Source organism: Dermacentor albipictus, chromosome 4 (assembly GCF_038994185.2).
Source record: "Dermacentor albipictus isolate Rhodes 1998 colony chromosome 4, USDA_Dalb.pri_finalv2, whole genome shotgun sequence".
In the NCBI taxonomy this organism is placed as follows: Eukaryota; Metazoa; Arthropoda; class Arachnida; order Ixodida; family Ixodidae; genus Dermacentor; species Dermacentor albipictus.
The window spans coordinates 175,456,206-175,482,725 of record NC_091824.1 but is presented as its reverse complement, the minus strand read 5'-3'; the positions used below and the strand labels follow the sequence as shown (position 1 = coordinate 175,482,725).

At 47.3% G+C, this 26,520-nt stretch overlaps 2 protein-coding genes across 3 annotated transcripts in view; one reads left to right on the top strand and one right to left on the bottom strand.

Moving 5' to 3' along the window:
• The window catches only part of LOC135919833 (connectin-like), a 78,507-nt gene extending 62,464 nt beyond the window's left edge, over positions 1 to 16,043 (top strand). The window contains exons 3-4 of the mRNA XM_065453783.2: positions 14,144 to 14,277; positions 14,426 to 16,043. Coding sequence (XP_065309855.2) covers positions 14,144 to 14,277; positions 14,426 to 14,746 — 455 coding nt within the window. The 3' untranslated portion in view covers positions 14,747 to 16,043. The remainder of the gene's footprint in view (positions 1 to 14,143; positions 14,278 to 14,425) is intronic.
• The window catches only part of LOC135919827 (uncharacterized), a 167,889-nt gene that overhangs the window by 86,084 nt on the left and 55,285 nt on the right, over positions 1 to 26,520 (bottom strand). Inside the window, exon 3 of one of the 2 annotated variants that reach the window (XM_070537853.1) lies at positions 23,899 to 26,499. The exons of the other annotated variant lie outside the window; for it this stretch is intronic. Within the exon in view, the coding sequence (XP_070393954.1) occupies positions 26,387 to 26,499 (113 nt within the window). The 3' untranslated portion in view covers positions 23,899 to 26,386. Of the gene's footprint in view, positions 1 to 23,898; positions 26,500 to 26,520 lie in introns of those variants that run through there. 2 annotated transcript variants of the gene reach the window in all.

The window sequence follows — 26,520 nt, the reverse complement described above, 5'->3', positions numbered from 1 at the left end:
CAGCACCGGTGAACCGGCAATAAACAAAAGGTTATTCATCTCTTTCCTCCTGGCGGCAGCACAGCACATCTTGTTGAACAGTAATTGATACCTCAATGTATGAAAACAGCGACCGATAGATTAATGTCTAAAGAAGAGCAACTGATAGCTAAAAAGGTAGATCAAGATTTCTCACGAAGAAAGAAAATTCGCCAAAGTACTACGTAAAAAACCGTTAATTTCGTATTCACCTGAGCGAAAATGCGGCTGAACAACAAATTACTCTCTACAAATTTTTCTGTATGGAACAATGAAGTTTCTCTATTCCTACAAGTTTGTTCGGTGCGTGTTAAAGAAGAAACACTGTCAACCATTATTTTCAGTTTCTCCCTATGCTGCCTGGGTCCGAAAAAATGCTCACCTCGTCTGTTCCGCTTTCTTAGAAATTCAAGGAGAGGACGACCACTAAACGCGATTATTTTCGTTAAAATTGCAATAGTTTTATGTGCGCTTCTTTACACTGACTAAAACACCCGTGTGCTTAGATTTAGGTGCACGTTAAAGAACCCCAGGTGGTCAAAATTTCCGGAGTCCTCCACTACGGCGTGCCTCATAATCAGAAAGTGGTTTTGGCACGTAAAACTCCAAATATTATTACACTGACTAGGTGAAAGGGAGCACAGCTCAAAGCACGATGTCATTTGACTTGTAGCGGCCGAGGGCATTTCCGGGGCAGCCAAACCACACGGCGCCTGACTGTGCAGCTGCTGTGCCCCTTCCGCGAATGCGCGCAAGCCGGCGCCCATTTGCGAACCATTGAAGCGCGGTCGATGTGGGCGTCCCGACGACCGTGGCGCGTGCCGTGGCGCGGGCCGCGCCTCGAGCTATTTTGGGCCTCGGACGCACTCCTGACGCTCCATATAATCGTGGCCGGGAAAAGAAGCTCCACAGCCTTCCGCCCCCGCGGCTTTCTCTTTTTTTTTATCGTTAATCATTACGCCAGTCCGTCGCTGTCTGGCTTATCAGCAGAGGCCTTTCGCCGCACTCCGCGCGCCTCCTCGACTGGACGCTCGCCACACGAGTGGGAACCGCGCGAACGCTCGCTATTTCTCGCGCCCGCTGGCAGGCGCGAACGAACGGCTCCAAGTTCGGCGTGACGGACGAGAGACCTCGGCATGTGGAATCCGCCGCTCGCGGTCCACTTCCGAGGGTGCCACTTCGATTCGAGTGCACTGCCCTCTGCCGGTGGTGCATGACTCGGCCGACTTAGATAACGTACAATATAGGTGGTGTCCGAATTCACGCTGCAGCGACGGTTGCCGCTGGGTATTAGAAAGAGATCTCCGAGGCCATGCTTTTGCAGACCGCCTGCGCCGGAAGTGACTGCAGAGCCGCATACACGTCACGGCCAGCATGTTTTACACATTTCCTATTCTGTCACGACAGCTCGATTACTTGAAAAGGAGGGAGTGTACTTACGCGCCAGAATTTTTTTAAGAAAAAAAAAAGCTTTTGGGTGTCACGTGCCAAAAGCACGTTCTGATTATGGGGCAGGCCGTAGTGGAGGACTTGTCTCAGCTGCGGTGGGGTTCGAGCCCACGACGTCGAGCTCAGTAGCGCAACAAGCCACTGGCCGCGGCGCTAGGTAAGCGCAGTGTGATGTGATGTATTGAAAAGTTTTACCAGTTAATCTTTTTATTAGTCATTTTACCGCACATGTCACAACTTTGAAATTGAAGCCCAACCGTGATAATGTATTAGTTTAGCAGAAATCCTGTCCTTAGCACCAGCTCGATGAAATACATTCTCAAAATATGTAGTGAAATGCATTGATATCCGAGTCAATATTTATCACCAATGCGTTTTCTGCATTTTTCCACATCGTCGATCAGTGTCACCTAGAACACGAGTCCGCGACGCCGTTATAGCCAGGGGGTGCCACTTAGCCACAGCGCACAAACGTGGCGGGTGTCATGGAACGGCAATCCGCTTTGTCAAAGCGGTATACTTTGCATAGCCGCACATTCAAGGCATCTTTGGCTGTCAAGGCCCAAGCTTTCAAACTTTTCAAAACATTCAAATAAGCAATTATGCAGACAGGCCTGCTCGGAAATGTGCAACTATATAATACTTCGCTAAGTAAATTTCAACACCGGCCAGACGAAAGGTGTGCAAGTTTCATGGGGGTCGTTTCTGTGCAATGCAATAACTGTCGCTTCAATTGGCGGCTCTAATTTCTTTAACAGTAGTACGGGGCATCTAAGCTACGCACGCCGAAGGAACGGCAGCATAACAGCATCCCTGAGGGCCACGGTATACATGCAGCGGTAAACCGTTCGTGGCGCCCTGCGCCAGTGCACACTTTATGGGGTGCCCGATAAATGCTAAATTTGGCCTCAATAAAGGTCACGTCCACAACGTCGAGAACTGTACAAGGCGTCCTTCCAGCTAACATTCCACGTCGCGAAGCCGATCGCCCGTCCGTATAGTGCGCAGAGAGAGCGCGGCCCTTTGCGCCAGGACTTGTCGCCGCTTGGCCTCAACGGCCGGCAGCGCCGTCTCGACGAGGGAGCGCGGGGCCACCACCTTTCCGGCAGGCGCGCATGGCGTCCAACGACCCGCGTACCGGTTCTTCCTGCAACACGAGCGCTTTAATTATAGCGCCTCGGACGTGTCGCCGCGTGAGACAGTCCGCGGCGCAAAGAGCGGCCGCGGGCCTGCGCGCTCTGCGAAGAGTTCTGATGCGGCAGCGCGATTCCACGGGGCTGCTCGAGCGAGAGAGGCTTACCATTTGAAGGAGGAGGGTCTTGCAGTGCATTCGGAGAGTTACTGCTTCATCTGTGAAAACCCAGGAACGCACGGGAATGTTTAAAGGCTGCTTTCCTGGCCTCTTTCACCCCTATTCATGGTTGTTCGTGGGTTGGACTCGATGTCCGTTCGTTCGTTCTTTCGGGCGAGTTATGCCAGCTGAAAACAAAGTCGGGCTCCCACTTGGCCTCATTATGCTCTTGTGTCTTCGCAGCATTTGCCAGCCTATATAATGGCGGTTTGGAAGGCTAATTTACAGACTTCAACTCGATAAGGCAATATTTTTGTGAAATTGTCAGAGGAATCGTAGCAGTGCAATTAATTGTAAAATCTCGAGCCAGGATTACTCCGAAGAGTCGAAGCCCTGACAAACACGGAAGAATTTTAATGCAAGTTTGTCGGTCCTCTTTGTAATACTGGGACCTCTGAATATGTGTACTCCTCCGCTTGCATAGCCAGAGAAATGAGAAAGCCACCGCAGGTGCCGCCTGCGGACGGGCTGAGTTGTGTCGTCACGTTTGTGTTTTAAAAGGCTCGGGGTTATCTTTTGCCACCTGAACTCGCATTTGTGCCACTGTCCTAGGTTTCAATCAAAAATACAATCTATATGATCAACGCATTCAGGAAACTAGATGATCGCTGCTGAGTGAACCGACAATACTAGAACACCGTCCCCACTGATCATCGGCGCAGAAGGCACTAAATACACCTGTATGCTTTCTGAGAACGTCTGGCTTGTGCGAGCGCCTTTGACTCTGTAGCACTGTTCGTTGGCGTCTCTCTACCGTCATCTCTCTCTTTCTCTCTCTTCTTTCTACTTCCCTACTCCCTTCCCCCAGCGCAGGGTAGCCAACCGGACGCTTGACTGGTTAACATCCTTGCCTTCCTTTTATCTCTCTCTCTCTCTGAACTCCCATAATGTGGGCCTGTTCAGTTCTGTGATAGGTGAACTACTATGGAGAGATTGAGTACCTCGGCTACTCCCCTTTTCCTGTTACGCAGCAACAAATAAAGGAATAAACGTGTTCCTAATTATCTATTCGCAAGAGTGTTTAGAGCGGAAGAAAGCTGGGCAAGTTAGTAAGAGTTTATGGTTCGACAACGCTGGCCTAGAAAGCGCGGACAAAAGAGGAAGAACTGCAACGCCGACAGGTCTTCATGCGACTGAAAAGTCGCATAGAGATTTATGCAAATCCCAGGTAGGGCGCAAATCAATTGTATGATAAACATTTTATGTGTAGCTGGCTATTTAGCGTGGTTTGGAAGGTTGCAGAATGCGCCACCAGATCATGCAACGTGTCCGTGTACGAATAGCCCGCGATCGTGTGTGTGACGACTACGGCCACTTGATGCCACGTCGACGACCACGTGGCGGCGGAGCGGCGACGGCTGCCCGGTCCCGGCGGGCGCCGCACCGGCCGATGCGCCCCGGGTGTCCACGGCAGAGCCAAGAGGGCTCGCTTGTTATTTCGATGGGAAAGCATTAGATGGCTCATCGGGCGGAATAGCATCAGGCGCATAGTTGTCGGCGATTGCGTGACCGCACGATGGTACAAAAAGGCTAAGAGCCCTCGACCTCTGGTGGAAGTCGAACCTACGACCTTTGGTGTTAATTGAGGCGAGTTAATTAGGACCTGGTTAATTAAGGCAGAGTTAATTAAGTCACTCGAACACACGACTTCAGGTGGCAGTCGAAACCACGACCTATGGTGTTAAGGCAAAGTTAAATTGAGACGACTGAAAGAGCGTGGGTATCGCGCGGTGGTCGCAATGCTTTCACATTCGTCCACGTAGGGTCACCTAAGTGCCCCTTGGATTTTTTAAATTCAATATATCCGTAAATACCTTCTAAGAGGGCATTACATAGGTAGGGGGTATGCAAAGCAGGTAATGAAAGTATAGAAACGGAGAAACGGTGTATAGTGACACATTTTCAGTACACGTGAGACTAAGCATAGAAGCGTTGCAAATAAAATACGGAAAATAGGAACCAACTAGGTACAACTGATCAGTAATCGTACATGTTAAGAAAGCATTTGGTATGAGCAGAAAGAAAAAAGAAGAGGCAGTACTTGTCCTCAGTTGCTGACGGTGTTAACATTCTTAAATATGTACGAATCCCCTATTAGAAGATTGGAAAACATTCTTATCCCAGTCTACAAGAGTTTTCGGGACACACTGGACCCGGTTTCATGCACTACAGGTGGTCTTTGTACAAACGTTGAGTAACCCCTTAAATGTACGTATTTGGGAGGTGCCACTTATCTGTAATGTGCGAGAGAGTCTACAAATCATCTATGATGACATCTACCCAAACAAAGCAAAATTTATCTCTCATGATATATTGAATGGACTAGTACAAGCTAATTTATTGAGTTGAGGTGCAAATACGGCCACTGCAACATACGCCTCACAGTGTGGAGAAAAATCTGGAATTGGCGTTTTCGCTCCTGCTCTAGACTGGTCAATCTCAATTAGGATTCCGGATTACTTATCCGTATTTCTGGCTGAATTTCTAGCTGTAGTGTTAGCCCTTTGTAAACTAAGTTCAATATCGGCGGCAGTCATAATAACGGACTCTTTATACGCAACGCTCACACCAAATAGTGGTATTAACCTTTTACGTACAGTTCATTTTGTAGTGCCTGACTACATAAATTTAATTAGATTACTTTGGGTGCCGGGTCATGTATAATCCCCTATGTATAATCACAGGGGATTATACATGAATGAAATGGCTGACAATCTCGCGAGAGCGGCCCTCAATGGCACTGTACTATCATGACTGCCGGCACCAGCTTACCTGACTACTACTAGATACAGGAGACATGCAATTGCTCTAGATATTTTGATCAAGCGAGTCGCTGGCATACGCTGGGGCAACCACCTGACGTCGATGCTGCGGCTACATACAGCGTTGGTTACCAGTCGAATCCTGTATCAGCTACCTCTGATGTCACCCTCAGACAGCCAATACGAGCGCTTAGAAGCCATCCACAGAAAAGGTATCCGACTTTGTCTTGGAGTCCCTCAGCCAGCGTCAAACAAGAAAGTGCTCTACGAAACTGAGTCACGCCCTCTACGACTTCAGGCTTCCCAGGCTCTGATGATCCAGCTACTACGATTGAGTGAGTCTACGCCCGGTAGAGCCCTCTTACGACGTATTGGTAACAGGCCGCGCTCACATTTTTATGCAGCATTGAACACGCTTCGCGTATTAGGATTGCACTGCTCGAGACAGAGGGAAAGGATAGAACCACCCTGGACATTCGAGGACATCACATGCAACTTAAGTGTACCACGATTTCAATCAAAGAGCTGCATTTCATCTGCAGAAGCCAAGTCCTTAGTCCTGGAACACCTGAACACGACTTACCCGAATCACCTACAAGTATACACAGATGGTTCTGTCAAGGCAGACGAAGACCGCTGCGCAGCTGCATTCTGTATTCCCTCTCTGAGATATACGTGGTCTGGCCGTCTGGACTGTATAGCCTCGTTGACAGTTGTTGAAAGCGTAGCAATAGCTTCTGCTCTGCGCCAATTAAAGACTTTGCCTCCGCAGAATGTGGTTGTCCTTACGGACTCAAAGGCTGCATTACAACAAGTATACCGTGGTTTGCCATCCCTCAAGTTCCCACGCAAATCGCTTGCCATCGTGAAGGAACTCAACAACAAAGGCTTCACAGTAAAGTTTCAGTGGATTCCCTCCCACATTGGTATCTCAGGCAACGAAAAAGCTGGTGCGCCTGCATACGCAGCGCTCTATCATCCTGCCAAAATCAAGCCTCCGAAGAGTAATCAAGTGCAAAAATATGACATTCGAAATCAATTTGCGTCGCTTTGGGTTCCACCGCATATACCCTGCGTAACCAAGGGATTACACCCAGAGGAAGCCTCACTTCTATATCGAATAAGGACAGGATCTGCTAATACACCGGCCTGGTTATTTAAAACGGGGCGAGTCAATTCTCCGAACTGTACGGCATGCAATGAGACAGGAGACATTGAGCACTTTTTGTGGTCCTGTCAACAATTCCAAGATGAAAGAGACACTCTCCTGAAGAACCTGCAAAACAAGGACCTTCCGCATGCGCGCCTGCCACACCTTATATTTCCCGAGGGATCAGTTATAGCCCGCAAAGAAATTTCATGTCTCCTCATCGAATTTTTAAGAGAGACTGGTTTGATAGACATATGGTGAAACCCTTCAGCGGTATTGTGCGTGACGCTCGTGCGGAGCAATTGCCGGCCTTGTTCGCCAGGCTAAACCAGCCTGCTGCTACAATTCACCACCACCACCACCACCACCACCACCCAGCGCTAGCAAAAGTTGCAGAATATCGACACCTCCTTTTCCCTTGGCAAAAAAATTCCTTTCACACCAGAAAAACTCAAATAATTTCTAGCTGGTTAGGCTGCCGAACATCATCAATAAACTTTTATCTTCACAGGGCTGGTCTCGTACCCTCTCCTTTGTGCCCATTCTGTGCAGTAGATGAGACCATAGATAATTTTTTCTTACTCTGCCACCGTTTCCTTCGTTAAATAAAAACATTTTAGAACCAACGTTCACGCAACTTGGTTTAAAATTTTCCATTTTAAATATCCTTTCTCTAGGAGCCTTCTCTCTTGTAAACTAACACAGGGATGTCTGCTCAGCCGTGGAGGAATTTATAGTTGTTTCAGGACGATTCTCTCAAGTTCTTTATACATTATTTTTATCCGTTTCCACATGACACTTTTACCAGTTTTAGTACCACCAACATCTTCCTAATACCATTCAAATCTTGACCAATCCCCTGCAGTGGGTACGCGCCATCGAAGAAGGCTGTACTATCCTATCCTACTTGTGTCGAGTGAGCTCCTGAACAACACTCGGCAATGTTGTGAACGCAGTTTAAATCATTGATACGGGACCTCAGAGAAGTGCGACGTAATGCTAACAACGCATTTCACTCGCATTTACCGCAATATAAGTGGCGACTAGTTGTGCGTGTGCGTGTGCGTGTGCGTGCGTGCGTGCGCGCGTGCGTGCGTGTGCGTGTGCGTGTGCGTGTGTTTCGATGTATGTGCGGCAGCATGTTCGATCGCGCAACAATCGCTACTTGTATTCGCGATGTCGCGTGCCCCACACCGCGCGACAGGGGCTCGCCCGTCGCTTGAATTTCGCGGTATTTCCTTGAGGGTGCGCCCGGACTTCCGCGTGAAAATAACGTTGAAAAGAACAAATTCGTGTCGGCGAAGCTGCTCAATAGTGCACTCTAAGAAGAAAACGAGGAAATGGGGTATTGCGGTTACTCCTTTAAGGGAGGAACTGATCTGCCACAATCATTCTTCCCCTTAGGGGGTAAGTGCGAGGGGACGAACTGGTACTCCCCATACGGTTATTCCTTCGAGGACTGACAGTTGCCCTTTTCCGATGCTCCTCAAGGGAGTAACGGTCATTCTTTCTGATGCTCCGCAAACGTGGAATTAATGAAATTAGGCATTTATTCCTTGATAAAAAAATCACTGAGCTGAAAAATAAAGGAAGGAAGTGCCCGCAAGCAGGATTCGAACTCAGGTCCTCTCGTTCACAAGTCAGGTAGTCCAACCACTTCACCATGGCAGGACTTTTTTTTCTTTATTACATGGAAAACGAAACAGAGTATATTACAAAGTAGACACTCCACACTTAAATCTCGGGCAAACGCACACATGCATCCCAAAAGTGCATTCAGTGTGGCGGAGGTTCCTGCGCAGCGTACACACTTCTTACATAAGGAGCACTTTCGCGAAAGAAGGATTTTGTAGATTGCGGGCTTTCGGCATGGCGATCACACAGTCTACATCTCAATAGGCTGTATAAACCAAGTACTATGAACATGTCATAGGGAGGACCACCTGTAACCTTAAACGGTAGAAACCTAATTGAATATGGAGTGATGTCAATGTCCTTTCTGAGCGTCGTTGGAGAATGTCCCCCCAAAATACAGCATCCCTACAGTCTATAAAACAGTGATCTATGGTTTCGGCACGGAGACATAGTCGACAGTTTGTTGACCACGGCACAAAGCAACCCCTCGAATTGAACGAAGTTTTAACAGGGAGTGTTTCCGAATGCAATTTAAAGAAAAATATTTTTACTCCAGGAGGTACACATATTTTTCGGATGCGCTTAAGTACATCCTGATAAGGTAGGCCTAAATAAGGTGCACGATACAAAGGATCTGGGAAAATAGAGTCCACCAGTGCCGCAGAAATTGCTTGTCGACTCGCAGTCAACACGCACACCAGGCGGAGTGCGGAGTGCGTTCAAGAAAAGACGTGTGTCAACAACCTCCTTGAGAAAGCCCCAAGGAGCCTGTGGGACATCTTTGGCATTTGATGACACTACTATATTAGGAACATAATCAACTAAACAGAGTTGCAACATTTCACGCAAGAACGGATTATCACTGTCTCGAAAAAAAAACAGGTGAGAAACAATTTTCCTTACGAAGAGGTGGACTAATCCTAGACCACCACGTTCAAGAGGGAGGAACAGAGTGTCGCGCCGCATCGATTCACAACTCGAACTCCAAATAAACGTTGCAAATACGCGATGCCGTGCCTGAAGACGAAGTCGTGAGCAGTGCAGTACTTGTGCCACATACATGAGAGGGGAAGCTAAGAACACGTTGCACACTTGAGCACGAACGAACATTGACAAATTCCGCCATCGCCATGAATTCACTTTACGTTGAATTTCGCCAACTTCTCCCGACCATTTAGCGTTGCTATTCCTATACTGTGAGAGAGGCACACCTAAATAACAAAGATCTTTCTTCCATTGAATGCCTGCGTAATGTGATGGCATTGTGGCCCATAATCCAAACCAAAAACCTGAACTTTTTTTTCAAAGTTAACGCTTGCACCAGAAGCCGCACAAAATTCTTGTGTAATTGCAAGAGCAGTCTTTACACTCTTTTTATCGGTACGAAAAAAGGCCACGTCGTCTGCATACGCAAGAACCCGTACCTCATTAGTCGGTAATTTAAACCCTTGGAAATTTTTTTCTTTCGGAATGCTCGTACAAATCGCTCTAAATACAAGCAGAACATAAGCGGCGACAAAGGGCGTCCTTGTCGTACTGATGATACAAGCCTAATCGGATTGGAGAGAGAGCCATTCACTATCAGCCTCGTTGAACCATTGGCATAACATATCCTAACACCTCTAAGGAGCAGGGATGCGTTATTTATATGATCTAGTACAGTAAACAGGAATGAGTGATTCACCCTGTCGTACGCCTTAGCAAGATCTAGCTGTATGTACCATTGCCACCAGTCCAATCCCCTCAGCTACACACTCTAGCACCGATCTCGCAACATGAATGTTCGTCTGAATGGACCGGCCCCTGATGCCACATGTTTGATGATCACCGACCACAGATGTTACTACAACTTACAAACGGTTAGCTAATACCTTAGCAAAAATTTTATAATCCACATTGCATAAGGAGATAGGACGATATCCGTCAACTTTTTGCAATTTCTGTTCATCATCGGTTTTGGCTATAAGGACGGTGTGTCCTTCGTACATTGTGGCGGTTAGGTACCCTACTTCCAAGGCCTCTCGGTACACCTGAAATAATAATGGCGATAAGAGGGAACGAAAACACTGATAAAATTCGGCAGTAAGGCCATCCGGGCCGGGCGTTTTGCCCTTCGCTAACGAATCTATGCATGAAGTTACCTCATAGATATCAATGTTTTCGTTTGTATAATCGTACTCATCCTGATTTAACTGGGGCCGCAACGATACAATTTTTTTGGCAGCATCTGTATCCAATGGCATATGGTCACGAGATAGTTTTTGGTAATGTTCAAAAAATGCTTTAGTTATTAGAGTAGGCTCGTTAACAATGATTCCACCATACTCTATTTCTAGTATTTGTTTAGACAGCGCGTGTCGGCGCTCATCACCAAGGGCCCTACTGCAAGGCTGTTCTTCCAGGAAACGCTGCTCTCGCGCCCGCACTGGTGCACCTCTGTATTTTTCTGCGTTCAAAGTTTGTAACTGCGCCTTGACCTTATGAATGTCATCAATATATTGACCCGGATGTAGACATTCAAGCTCATGCAATTCACCCAGAAGTCTATACAATGCTTTGTAATTATTCTTTTTTTAAAAGGCCAATATTGATGATTCTTCCAGAGCTATCATTTTAGCTTCCTGTTTGAATAATTTCCACACAGCAAACAGTGGAAAGTCCTTGCGGCATGACACATGAGCTATAAGCTCCGTAACACGCTTTAAGAAACACTCACGTGAAAGTAATTGGTTATTAAACTTCGACGGCTACCAGCACACACGCCGACTTTGGTAACGACGGCTGCCAAACGATACTGAGACTAGGCAATGGTCACCAAAGAACATAGGGTGCACAGTGTAACCATAAATAAGAGATAGCGCGATAAGTGAAACGTAAATTCGATCAAGCCTTGCATGCGAGGTACTCTGGAAGTGTGTATATCGACATCCCACCTTTTCATTTTCCCCAATGTCCACAAGCTGATAATCACATATCAGGCGTTGCAACGCATCACTACTTGGATCATGTCTCAGCTTCAGTGAAGTACGATCTTGCGCGTTACATACACAATTAAAGTCTCCAAAGAGGACCAATGCACGATCAGTACAGAAATGATGTTCTAAAGATAAGAAGAAACACTCGCGTTCACGCAACTTGTTCGGGTCTAAAACACACACAAATCTAAAGCTCGTACCACTGATATCAATATCGCAACAGATTAGGCGCCCTTCCCTATCTGTAAACAAATCTAGCGAATCACATGGTAAATGTTTTCAAACCAATACCATACAAACTGCGGGAACGCCTACTGCATGGCTGACACAAACATTAGTCAGATATGAATGGAGATAGAGCTACTTGTGTGTTTCCATCGGATTGAATTTTTGTTTCTTGGATAGCAGCAATATGTAATTTTCTATTGCGCAACAAATGAAGAAGCTGTAGTTGCCGTCGCTTACTTCATAAGCCACGGACATTTAAAATATCAAAATGGAAGGGAAGAGCGCCCGCCATGATTACCTATGTAAGTGCAGCGTTTAAACGCTGCTCCAGAGGTGCACCACTCCCTTCTTGATGCGGTGATGCACTATGGACCTTTTGGTGCACGTCAACACACAGTACATCTTCAGGAGTAGGCGTTCCCCGGAGCGCTTTTGTCAACGTTGACACATTGGGAACGCGAGCCTCCTTTCCTGAGGGCGATGGATTGTCAGATGGCGCTGGACGCTTCTTAGCAGCCTCGCACATCGATCCAAATTCCACTGACGGTGGGCGATCTTGAACTGGTGGCGATTCTGCCCATGACACAGTTGATTCGTCGTCAGGCGCTTTAGTCTCATCCTCGCTAGCTGGCTTCTGGCTAAGGCTATTGCCTGCCGATGACGGCTTAATCTGTTCTTGACGATGAGTCTCAGGGAGTGTTTCACCACTTGCATCCACAACTTCGCTCACGTTCATTAGATGATCGGTGGTGGTATCATCCTCAGCTGGTCTATTTCCATGAAACTTGTCAGCGTAGGTTCCGATGCATGCATCTGCAGGATGACCGTTAGCGGTAACACTTATTGCAGCGTGGTGTTCTACATTGTCGCCAGATATGTCCAACTGTCTTGCACCGGAAGCAATGTGGTGGTCGGCCAGGAACCAAGATAAGGCACTGGTGACCGTATATGCTCAATAGATGTGGCAGATTACTGGCACAAACTTCATATTTCAATGTAAACGCCACGTCTCGTTTAGTCATTTTCCAGCCTTCCATGCAGTCACACCGCCACATCTCTCTCGTGATGGACTGCACTGTGCCATATGGCTCTAGCGCTTAAACAATCCGTCTCTAGCTGTTCGAGGTGGGGGGGAAGCCAAAGAAGCTTCATCTTGATATTTTTACGTTCCGGGTCTATGACAAGGCACTTGAGGCCCTTCTCCAACAACTCGCCTTTGTCGACAAGTTTCTGTTTCGCGATGCTGTTAACACATGTCACTAACCACAAATGGCTCATCTAGTATTGTTCAGCGCTGAGGATGTCAGTTGCATTCAGCACTGGAAGGAGTGCATCGCGAAAGTCCGGGGCCGGATACGGCCGCCCTGCCAGGTCAGCATGCAGGAAAACTGAATTGAGAACGATGTTGCCAGTCGGTATACACGAAGGAGAACGACTTTATATTCACCGGAATCAGTACTTGACGGTGGGCGTGATCCTCGGCTGAGGGCCGATGCGCTGTTAATTTCCAGCGTAGCTCATCATAGGCGTGGCCGTTCGGACAAGCCACGCCGGGACAGTTGACAGTGCGGGATATTGAGCCCATATTGGAACGAAGGTGCGGCTATATAAAAGCGACTTGGAATTTGTGTACGCTATGCGGGGAGAGTCTAACGTTGAGTGTACTTGCAACTATAAGCGACTGCGAAAAGAAATCTGCCCGAGTATTCTTAGGGTGATTGAAACTGAGGCACTACGCGGTATACGTGTCGCAAGCTCGAACGGGGCACCCAAGAGGACAGAGAAGACCAATTTCTCTCTCGCTTAGCGTGTCCCGTTTGAGCTACACATCGCTTCAGCTAGCTTTGTTATATCCTTGGAATGGAAGGAACTTAGGTACTATTGACCAAGAAAATCTAGCAGTCTGTCACTGACTTGCGCGTTTAATGTTCATCGCTCACTTATGGTGTGCGCACGAAGGTCATAGCTCTTAACATTCCCGCTTTTAAATTTCATGCAATTTTCTTACGAAGAGGCAAAGTGCTGCTTTGCATGTATTTCAATAGGCAGTGCACGACTTTCGAACTATTCACGATTTACAGAAACTACCGTTCTCGCCGCATCGCTCCATGACACGAACGGAAACAGCGGAGTGCAATGAGGAGTAACTGTTGTCGTTCGTCCTCCCGTTGCTCCCTTTCCGACCAGGGACTTAACACTTACTCTCCGAAATTTGCACACGGCACGCTAATTCATGCAGTTAGTCCCTTGAGGGACGAAAGCGCCCTTTTTAAGACTAACCGCCCAGTTACTCCCGTTTTCTCCGGGATTTTTCTTAGAGTGTACTTGGATAATTTGCAAATTTTAGTTTCAGGGAATGTTACCTGGTATTTATGCTATCGAAGTAATGGTTGAATTTGCTGCGAGAAAAGATGACTTTCTTAATATCCACCACCTCTCGTGCACGCAAACGTACATTACGCACGTTTGCGTAACATGCTGTTACGCATCAGAAGGGAACATGGCCAGGGGAATGGTGAAAGAGGGCTCAATAGCAGACGCACTCACTGCGCGCTTAATTCGTTACCTTGCGCAGGCAACCGGCTGACCTGCGACTGCCGCTTGGCCTGGATCCTGCGGCTTGAAAACCTCACGCTGAGTGAAAAGTTCCGCCGTGAACTGCGTCACGTCAGCTGCGAGTTCAACGACCCGGCACGCGGCAAAAGCAAGGTGAGCGAATTTCGCAGCGTGGGCGCATTTATGCAGTTCTCGGGCCACGGCCACTACCGTATGCGCGCACGGTACACGGTCATTGGCGCGTGCTGAGCCAAATGAGGCTTTGTCACAGCGGACACTCAAACGCGCGTCTCCGCCGCAGGTAACGCGCCTGAGCCTGCAGGACTTGGGCTGTCCGGAGCACGCGACACCGGACCCGGACGCGCTTCCACCCGTCCCGGCTTACACGACTTCGCCATCGCATCCGGGACCGTCGTCGGCAGCACTGCCGGAATCCACCAGCGACTCTCCACAAGAGAAAACGAAACGACCGTCGGAGAGCTTCGAAAAGGCCAAGTCGGGGACTGCCAACGACAAGCCCGCTTCGTCGGCACCCCGCTTCGCGTCTGCCCTGTTCACAGTCACCGTTTCTGTTCTGCTCGGCTGCGGCCGAATAGCGTGGCGATACGGATGCCTGCCTTGAGATTCGTTTTATGCGCAATGGCCCATTAGAAAAAGACAGCTGCATGTTTGTCACACCTGAGGTGCGAGGCAAACATTGTGAGACTATGTGGACCGTGCCTTACAGATTTTTGTAGGCAGCTTTCCTTCTCAGAGCTTCTATGAACTGCAGTGAGTAACGCTTCCGGGGTACTCGGGGAGTTCTATTTTTTTTTTTTTTTTTGTAGTGCGACGAGTGGGGATTCATTCTTCAGCCACCGTGCAATGGTGTCTCCAAGTGTGTGAAGTGCTTTTGTGCTGATGTTCATGACGAAATATTCCTGCCACTCGCACTTTTCGCTTATTCACGCCATTTGTTACGACTGTTTGAGCGTTCAGTTGAACAGGAGATTCGAAATTTTCGACTCCATAATCTGTCCGAAGACTGCCCGAGCATCCAGAGTCCACTAAATGCGCTGCCTCCTTGCTTCCCCGTCGGCCTGCAGCTACGAGATGCCCCATGTGCGTGCCACGTGTATGTCGCGGACACGCTCGCGTCTTCTATGCCGGGAAATTATAGTCAGCCATATTTTTAAAAGCACTGCCAACTGGCTCACATGAAAGTAACAGACAACAAAGCCAAGCAAGAGCACCGGCTCAATTGGTGTACGCGCATCGCACGCGTCGCGGGCTCAAAGCGAACAGGTCTCTCTGACTCGTGTCACGAGGTTGGCGGCAGGATTCTCTCCGCCGATGCGAAGGTCACGTGCTGCCACGCAACCGCGGGCCAACTGTTCGAGACGCGTGCGCTGTCGCGCGAGAGCTTCCCGGCATCCTAAGGTTGAGATGGTGTACTAGCCGCTGGGGTGTATACAGCGCTCTGCTCTGCCACCTGAACGCAAGGACCGCTGCGCGTCTCTGAAATGAAAAGATGCGCCGCTTCATCTCACCGACTCACCACACCTTCGCTTAGATCGACTTCCGCAGTGCCAGCATACTCTTAAAGCGAATGGTCGTAGGAACAGCTGGCCGCCGTAGAGCAAGCGAGCAGAGAAGAAGCAGCATGAGCGCGGCCGTCATTGCGTGATCGTCATGCCAGCCAACGCGGCCTCGTGCTTTTGTTGTTGTCATATCGTCTTGGCCATGCCGCCGTCGTCACGCCGTCATGCAGTTTACCGAAACACGTCGACGATAACGTGTGCCACCATCATCAAACTCGGTTATCGACGTAGGTAGTTCTACGGCCCGCATAAAGCTATGCGTTTACATTCAGCTTGCGTGAATGATTTCTGATACATATTTATTTCTACATGTGAAATAAACAAAGCATATTTCGTGTACTCATTGCTTTCCTTCATTGTCGGTATGCCTCATATAGTTGTTGCGAAAAAAATTGCGAGCCCTTCAATTCTCTGGACTACTATTGCTCTAGCATGGCAGCCGTGTTATTTCTAGCGTCGAATTTCGTTACTTTCCGAAGTGGTGCGAATCGGCGTCATGCTGTCTTGTCGATACTGCCGCCTTATACTGCCTTGTATAATGTACTACATAGCCAAACATGTGCCAGTTTATCTTTTCAGATATAACAATACAATCAAATTGGGAGGTTTTACCTGCTGCCAGAACCACGCTTTGATTAGGAGGCACGCCGTATATAGCGGGAGACTCCCGATTTCTATCGACCGCCTTTCGCGTGCCCCTAAATCTAATTTCTTACGCTTAGTCCCCGTTGAAGTGCGGCCGTCATTGCTGGGATTGCACCTGCGACCCCGATATCAACAGCGAAACGTCATAGCTACCACGGCGGGTCGCTTCAAAGGTTATTACCTCCTATTCAGTGGATTGTTATCGCTGCATTTATGCCCAACGTTGCCACGTGTAGTCACTATGATATGGATATTTATTTTAAACTCTATATTCTGGTGCTCTGTAAGTAACCCCTCCACCCAACTTAAAATGGCGTCTACGTAAAGCTTGTGCGGCTTCGTAAGTCGTTATTTTGCACTCAGAAACACGTGTGAAAAAAGAAAGTGCGAAGATGGGCCCAAATTGAAATACACAACAAATTTTCTGAAAAATATTAATTCACCTTTCTGCGCGCGCGTACATTCCACGTGAATATAAAAGCGACTGCGTACTCGGAAGTCAGTAATATAATTAGGATACATTTTGCGATATCTTCGCTGCTTCGGAATGTATTTGCAGTACAAGGCACTTAAGCATGTAACTTACTTCAGTTCGTTTGGGCCGTGTAGTGTGCATTTGTTTAGCGTCAGTCAGGAGGTATCGTTACGCGTGTAAGAAAAATGGACGGACGGACTGAAGGACGGACGGACGGATGTTATGAGCGTCTCCTTTGGAACGGGGCGGTGGGTTGCGCCACCAAGCTCTTGCTGTTATACTATTATACTATTATATTATTATACCTAGGTTAAACTATTAAAAAGAGAAATAAAATACGCTATTAACTACCCCACCCAAATGTTCTGGTCCCCTATTTCGAACTGTGTTTTTGTATGTCTCCGTTTTTTGTTGTTTCCCTACTTTTCTTCCACCAATCCTCCAGTCGCCTCTTACTAATGCCTATTGCGGACATGTTTACTTTTCCACTCCTCTCATTGAACCCAAGTGCCTCAAGGAGGCCAGTGGCGCCTAAATCGACCACTGGGTAGACGTCTTCACATTCTAATAAAACATGCTCCATAGTTTCCCTAGCTTTACCGCAGCAAGCACATGCTTCTTCGTCCTCCTTATATCTCGCTTTATAGGTGCATGTTCTAAGGCATCCTGACCTCGCTTCGAAAAGTTTTGAGCTTGCCTTTGAGTAATCATAAATTGTTTCTTTCCCGATTTCGTTTTTTCCTCTTAAGTGGTTATTCATGGCAGGTTTCTTTTCCATTGCCGCCACCTATGAGGTTATTTCAGCCTCTCTGACTTTGCTGTGTTGCCCACCCTACAGGCCGCACACTTGCTGGTAAGCTGCCGCCCAGTGAGCGCCATCTGATGGTCAGTATTTCCGTTCCGAGTTTCCTCTGTCACGTCCATCATTTGCGTTCGCCTCCTGACCCTCACCTAGATGCGTTCGTTGTGCAACGAAGAAAGACGCTAGTGAGTTCACCGCTACCGGATCGAAACGCTGGTGGGTCGAGCGCTCTTGCTCGGCAACGGCTGTCGTGCTTGGAAGCTGTCACTGTCCTGACCGTTGACCTTGCGCTGCTCCGAGCTCTGCCAAATAAACACCATTAGGTTTGTATAAAATGTGGACGTTTTGTCGTGAGCGTTATTGTATAGGAACGTATATATCTCGTTTTCTTATAATAATGTACATGCACCTGTACAAATATTCGATGACGTGAACAAAATTCGATGACCTGATACCGTAAAGCGAAAACAAAAACATAACATATTCTGTTTAATTATTTATGCGAAAGGCTTGAGTGTCTATGTTGACGGTGACCTTTGCGAAGCTGCGCCCTGACGATAAAATGGCTGACGCCGTAACGGGCAAAAACACGTCAAAAAGTCCTCCAATTGAAATCGCATTTCTCAGGGAGGTTCCTGTAAAGAGAGCAAACTAGTGCCTTTGAAAAGAAAATTTGGTACGCTTCGGTTTGGATGGGCATCGAACTCGAAACGCCGGGGCGCGAGCCGAGCGCGCTTCCCTGAAGCAGTCGCTGCTCCACGGTTGTGGCTTACGAAAGGCTGAACCTCGTGAGCGCGATTTTGTGCGCGACAGCGACGGATCGGGCCGTCGCGTATCGCTCGGTCTTGTCGCGCGATCGCTCGGTTCTGCAAATCTAGAATTCGTCGCTCGTCGCCCGGAAGTGCTATGAGCGACCAGCCAATTGTGCGAAGCCGGAACTGGATGTACATAACTCAAGTACTTCCGATTGTCGCACGGAACGAGCAAACGATTGAATTTTTATACGTGCAAGGATAAGAACCTACTGCAAGACTTTCAGAAATATCTTATGCTGCTTTTTACAGTAAAACACATCAACTTAAGTTAATAAAGCACGCGTCATGCTAGTTTCGGCGCCTACATTGCTGCCCTCATATCGGCAACACTGGGGAGACGTCGCTCCAAGTCATCGCTCGCATGAGGTGCGACTTGTAGGCGACGAGCGAACGCGACAACCATCTCCATCGCGCCGCTTGTCGCTGTCGCGTGCAAGATCGCTTGCATGGGGTTTATACTTAAAGGTTTGCCCAAGGAGGTTAAAGAAAAACTGCTGTAGTGGCGGCAGCGCCCGTCAAGTGAAGCCGTTGCGTCGCCATATTGCTCGCGGAAAGGGGGGGGGGGGGGGGGCGTAAAAGCATGCCAGTCGCCGCAGCTTATGTGTTTCCAGTCGCCGTAGCTTGCCGTGCGCGGTGCTATACGGATCTCAAAATGCGCTAGCGGGGTCGGGTGTCTTTAGGACATGCTAGCATTATCCTTATCATTTAAATAAGGTTGCAGATCAGCATTTACTTGCTCTAGAGTAAAGGAAATCTTTATATTTCAGGCTAGACGAATCGGTTGCCAGAGAAGTTCCGAGAAGCTCCATGCAATGAGAATGCTAAAGAACCAGCAACACGTGATGATAATGAAGATAATAATGTATATTTATGTCTGGAGCATGTACTGATATTTTTCATGCTACCTTTTCAGTTTTCAATTGCTTTTTTTGTTCTGACAGCGTTCATGATTGATCGATTTCTACACTTTCTACAGGCGCTAAATATTGCGCAATTTTTTTTCTGTTTTGCGACAGCTGCATATTGCTGCCAGTACAATGGGAAAATGCCCCAGCACTCGGATATCTGCGACCCGGAGACCTCCAATATGGCTCTCGTCACAGCCCACAGTGTTGCACTAGAACTTGAAAATCCGTTAAGCAATTGAAAACCACTGGAAAGTCGGTGGACAGCGCTGCGAAGCTCATGGCGGGTCGCCTCTTGCCTCCCGCAATATGGCCGCCTCCGGCTTCACCAGAGCCCTCATCCCGGTATAGGTGGCTTCCACTCCAGTAGTTTTCTTTTCACCTCCTTGAGTGTGCCTAGTGTGTTGCTGATTGCAGCGTTACGCCGCAGCCATTTCGCTGACCAGTGCTTGCTTCACTGGGCGGCCCACGTGACGGTGCGGAGGAGGAGGTGGCGCCACGTCATGAGTGTATAAAACAAGCGCGTTGATGACGTTCCGACGTCTACAGACGTTACGATGCTTTCGCATTCGCACACGTAAGCAGTCGTAAGTGTCTACCGATTTTTAAGTTTAGTAATTGCTGTCGTGCCAGGTGTTGTTGCGCACAGAAGCGGGCGCGCGCGCATTGACGTCACAGTCGGAGCGGCGGCGGCGAGCGATGGAGGAGCGTGCACGCTCTTGCGGCTCGCGAGGGCGGCCGCGCAAGCACGCCACCGCGGAGGCAGCGCGTGCAGTGACGCCTTGGTTCCCGCAACGAGTGCTTCCCACTGCGGCTCGTTACGTCTTGCGCGAAGTCTAACCCCCATTGTATAACTTAAAAATTGAATTATGGGGTTTTGCGTGCCACAACCACTTTCTGATTATGAGGCACGCCGTAGTGGAGGACACCGGAAATTTCGACCACCTGGGGTTCTTTAACGTGCACCTAAATCTAGGTACACGGGTGTTTTTGCACTTCGCCTCCATCGAAATGCGGCCGCCATGGCCGGGATTCCATCCCGCGACCTCGTGCTCAGCAGCCCTACACCATAGCCACTGAGTAACCCCGGTGGGTAATTGTATAACTTCATGTATTGCCAAATGTGCAGCAGGCTTTCGGCTTCTTGTGTTACACGAATGTAACACCTGCCGAACTTTTCTTCGTACGCACTCTGAGAACATTTTCCAGAAGGGTGTTGCGAATTAAAAAAAGTTCCCAAATGGTATGTTTTCTCGTTCGACGGAATTTTCTGCTCGTGCTTTTACAATGTCACTCATGCATATTGTTTTACAGACGCTGTGTAATCTGTATCAACAGAATACGTTTACTCTGAATTTCAGCAGCATTTGCCGAACTTGTGCGCTCAAAACTACCGCTAAACATTCGTTATTGTGATGTTTAACTTTCAAAGATTGCACTCTCAAAGATAGACGACGTCACGCATGTACACACACGCGGGTCACGTACGGCCGCAGATTCCATGAAACGCCACATATACTACAGGCTTCTTTTGTAACTTTCATCACACGTGTCTCTGTTCTATTCTACACGTAATAGGGGGAAACCGCTTGTTAATTGTCTCATTTTGATACCATGGTGATCTTACACTGAAAATCTGTATGATGCATCGTAATGTGGCTTTTTTTTTTTTATACGTGAGGAAATGACGCAAGATATCTTGGGGCAAGGAAGGGAGGGAGGGGGGAGTCGGATTTGTTTTTTTCAGAAATTTCTTACGGTGTAGCATGTTACGAAATTTATCATTGCGTTTGAGGACAACTAACTATTTAATAACCGTTTATCATAAGCGCAAGGAGCACTTCAGCGAATCTGTCAGCGCACGTGGGTGCTGACTTCACGTGCGGGGCAAGTCCGGTGAAAGGCTACTCGCAACTTCAACATACGTCACTGAAGTAGTGGTGTAGCAATTCTCGTTATTTAAGCACTGGGTGGGGATGTTTCGGAGGTAACACCCACAGAGCGACCAAACTACCAATGATATTAACGCGCTTATTCCTGGCCTTTCGGCTTCCACCATCAGAGCTCTGCGAGATCCAGACGGTTTTTACAGCGAAGCTGTATATGGCTAGAGTTCCGTTCATTTTTGTTCTCCGTGAACAAAAATTATCATTGTCAATGGATCATACCCCCGTAAGCAAGCAAAAGATGCAATGGCTCATAGTCACGTAAGGCAGAGGCTACAAGCACTCAGAAAAGTGAAGCGAACAGTGCTTAAGTTCTTTCTAATCCCGCATACAGCATACAGAACCGCTTGACGAAACCTGTCATCATCAATGGCTCATGCCCCCGTGAGCAATGGCTTGTATCCCTGTAAGCAAGCGAAAAATTCAATGACTCATAGTCCCGTAAGGTTCATGGCTAGTCATTTTGCGTGAATTAGCTGCGATGACACTACCCCTGTTGTCATTGTCGGTGATTTCAGCGTGGATGTGTCGGTACCGAAAAGGGAACAGTTTACGCGTTCGGTGTTGCAGACATACCTCTTGCGATGCCAAACCGATCCGGACCAACCGACCACCCAGTAGCGTACGCGCATTGATTTGACATTATCAAAGAATGCGATTGCAGTTGCGAGTGAAATAAGGACCACCGACGAAGACAATAAACGACTGTGCGTACCTTTTGTGACGATGACCACCCATAAAAACCATAAATGAGTTCGTACCTTAGCTAAAAATTATGTGCCACCTCCATGTCGTGTACTTGACAGCTTCGCTGGTCAGCAACCTTCACAGAGTGGAATGGCTTATGATTCTTTGTGCAGCAGTCTCACTACATTATTGGATAATTATACTGATAAGTATAAGCTGTATATGGCTGGGGTTCCGGGCGTACTTGTTCTCCGTAAACAAAAACTATCATCATCAATGGCCCCGTAAGGCAGAGGCTACAAGCACTCAGCCAAGTGAAGCTAACAGTGCTTACATCACCCAAATCTACTCTAATCACCCATACGTTAACTTACATCAACTCTAATCACCCACACAACATACAGAACAGCATGTAGAAAACTGTCATGATTAATGGCTCATACCCCCCTAAGCGAGTAAAAAATGCAATGGCTCATAGCCCCGTAGGATTCATGGCTACTCACTTTGCGTGGGTTAGTTGCGATGACACTACCCCTGTGATGGTCGTCATTTCATTGTGAATGAGTAGGGACCGAAAAGGGAGTGGTTTACGTGTTTCGTGTTGCAGACACATCCCTTGCGATGCCGCGCCGATGCGGCCCAACCGACCATCCAGCGGTGTGCGTGCATCGATTAGAAAAGCATGTGTTAGCAGTTGCGAGTCAAAAAATAACCACCGATCACGAAAATAAATGCGTGTGCGTACCTTTGGTCACGATGACCACCCACCAAGAGAATAAATAAGTACATACCTTTGTTCACAATTCCGTGTCACCTCCGTGTCGAACAGCTTCGCTTGTCATCCACCTTTACAGAGTGAAATGGCCCATGTTTTTTTACTTAGATTTTTTTCTTCTCTGGCGCACGGGAAAAAAAAGATGCGGAACATTTTATTCGGTTGTGCCTGTCATACGGCTCTACTACGCCCTTACGAAAACATCCAAATGCTTCCGGAAGAGGCCCTGTCGTAGTCCGTAAGACTACGCCTGCTTATTGTTTTTCTACGTGAAGCTGCTTTTCTGAGCTTTTGGCGATATGCTTCATTGTCAAAAGGGCATAGCAATAGGCTTGATGGCGACTATTGCCAAGCCGGATAAGAAAAGCGCCCGCGCCTGCGGTCGCGACCACAGCTATTATTGCGATGACAGTACGAGACGGTCGCGCTTCCACGAGCGGCTTGCAAGGGAATACGTTCTTTTGGCGCGGTGTAGCTGCTATGTGAATCCACATTGCAAAATTTTCCACCGCCATATGTAGTGCGAATCCCATGTGGGGTGAAAAAAGCTCATTGACTCTGTAATTAGTACTGGTGACGTGTTAAGCTTATTTTTTCACTCAGGAGGCAGGTTATAGCAATCTATTGAAATTATATGTAAAGGTCTGGCATGTTCTTCAGACTTCTGTATAACCTGATAAATTTAGTGTTGAATATTACTTTTGGAGACCTCGCACAAAACAGACGGCAGCCTAATAGGAGTGTATTCTTTTCATTATATGAGGCGTTTTTATTACGAAGTAAAGCTACATTAGCAACTTTTACATGTCCAGAGTTCCAAGTCCGCAGGAATTTCGTTTGAGAGAGATGTGAAACAATTACGCTCATGCTTTTCTTGCGGAATTGCGCTTTGTAGGTTCCTATACATATGTGCAACAGTAAGCCTCACTAGTGTGAAAAAGGATTTCTATATCAGAGTATCCAGCGCCTCAGCCTGATATTAGTGGATTACTTATTGTACCGTGTTCAAGCCTATGCAGGTGTCCAACTGTACACTACGATACGGTGCTCTTTCTGTCTGCTTTTTTTTCCTTGTGTGTTTTTCTCTTGCGCCTCGCTGCCTGTCACAGCCATGCACCGAGTAGCTCCCAACACAGTACGCTCCTAAAGCATACGAACATTTTATTCAAGATAAAAGAAAGCAGAATATGTATTGACTCAATTGCTGCAATGTACCTGGCTATCCAGTTTATTGCCCGAAACTGGCTTGTTAATTACCTTCTTTCGGCATACATTGCAATTTTCGTCACGTCAAGTGGATTACATGAGGAGGCAGGTTACACTGAATTTGCAAAACAAATTGCAGAGTGACGCTGGCTAATTAAAAAAACATTCAAGAATTTCTTTATAAATCACCTTATTATACAAGGCATAAATGTGGGATCGAATGCGAGCAGCAACAATGTGATATTCATTTAGCACAAATACTGTACTTAGCGCCAGTTCCGCAAAACTTACAGGTCCTCGAAACCTGTGTGCAAATGCACTGATGTTCCAGTTAACGCTTAGCAGCACATTACTTTTCACAGAACGGGGCGGCGCCCCTTCTCGCATGAGCGGGCTGGAGGCTCCGTGTTATTTTCAACCTAAAACGCCCGTCACTCAAAGTGTAGCAGATGGCGAAACAATTGCCGGCCAGGCACGCCAGGCTAGCCCGGTGTGCTGCAACACAGCAGCCACTATCAACGAAAAAACAACATAAATTTCTGCCCGTTTCTAAGGCAGCGATGTATAGCAACGGTGTGAGCCATTGTGTTTAAAGCGTGTACAGTTGCCCACACGTGGCTTCGTTACACATGGTGCTTTAGTGCTATAGATTGCAGCTCTCTGCAACATCCCTTCCTGATAAAATTACTTTCAGTCAGTAAGTATCTCTGGTGAAAAATACACGAGGGATATGACATGGTCTGATATCCCTATCGAAAATGAAAGCCATATGTTCGATACGTTTCATATACAATAATGTCATATAACATATGAAAACGCGCGGGTTCTTATATAGGATAACGTGTGTCTCATGTGGGATTATTGGACATGGGAGTTATTGGGCATACGTTTATTTTCAGTAGGTATGGCGCAAACATATCCTACATTGCAATTCAACTTTCTTGCCACAGTATTTATGTGTTATTTTACTACACTAGCTATTCTTTATTCTATGTTATTATTATTATTATTATTATTATTATTATTATTATTATTGTACACTTCAATTTACTGCCCCATTTCTGTGACACGAATGAATTGATTTTGGCCAACGAAGGCGCGTTTCTTTTTTCCTCGGCAACACTGCTCTCGCAAACGTTCTCAGCAGTGTAATTGTGTTATGCGTCAACCTTTCACAAGAGCCGACATGTGATCAATGCTTTAGTGAAAATCGATTTGCAAGCAATCCTTGTGAATCACAAAGAAAGCCGTCGCAAGCTATATACAAATGCCGAGAAGCAATTAGATTAGGAGCTAAGGTGGAAATCTCGGCTGTTTTGGGTACGGCCATTTCTTTCTTTAGCGCCAACGCAGAGTTCTTACAGTGGGCGTCAGTGGGTCGCTGCTGTTGCCTTGGCAACCCGCTCTCAGACCAGAGCGGCATCTTTCAATAGCGCACTTCTGAGCATTACACCCAGGCCAACCGAACAGCAAGGTAAGAGACATTTCAAGACGATTTCTTTCCATTTTGGGCAGCAAATACCATTGAAAAACATGGCTTCACGCATGGCGCATGGTCCGAGATATAAACACTCGACTCGCATGTACAGCTTAATCACTTATTCCCCTCTGAGGATGAAAGCTTTACGTTTGACGAGGAGCTACTTCTCGGTTCGAGCTTCATTTTCTCTTTCCACTCGGCCCACCTGCTGGTGTAGTCGCGATTTCGCGACGTACATAAAATTTGAGCTCATAAATCCAAGCGGGCCGCTTAAGCGAGACAAATCTTGATTTTGACGTCGCCTGTGGTAATCTAGCAAAAAATGGGTCAGATTTCCGCCATATTATTTCAGGAAAAAAGGACGCGTTGCGCATGGTGCTTCAACAAAGGGTGAACACCTACAAGAGGCTCACGGCTGCATCCATTCAGGTGTATAAATTGAAGCCGCCGTCTCTGCAATACCGACTGTTTTACAGACTGCCATAAGATGCCAGGTGATTTACCTGCCAAGTATGAGTGTCTTCTTTTTAACTGCGAAAACATGCGAATATGAAAGCAATGGTTTGTGCTGGACGCTTTATTTTCCAGTTTTCTTTAGTCTAGTCTAGAAATTTAACACGGAGAAAATGGAGTTAGAGTAATTCTGGATGTTCTTACGTCACATACTAGTATTTCTAACTGCGATTCGAATGTTTCTTACAGGCGAAAAAAATTCAGGTTATAAAATGTGAAATTTGAACCAAATAACGCAGGGGTCACGTAAACGACCCTATAAGTACGAAACACTCTTAACACGAAAACCTAAACTTTAAAGATTAACACTAACTGATCTCTTGAATTTTTCATGTGTCCTTTGCGACGTGGAAGCATTGACACCGTCGCACATTCACCACAGAGAAAATCCACATATGACCACATATGATTGTAGTGGCGTAGCCAGGAATCCTTAAAGCGAAGCTTCCTTTGCCTCTTCTCCCGACTTCCCGGGCCCGGCTGCTGCTATGATCTTGCTCGGTTTCTTGCGACACCGCCAGATGGGGCTCGCCTCCGCGCAAAGCACTGAAAGCAGTGGAAAGAACT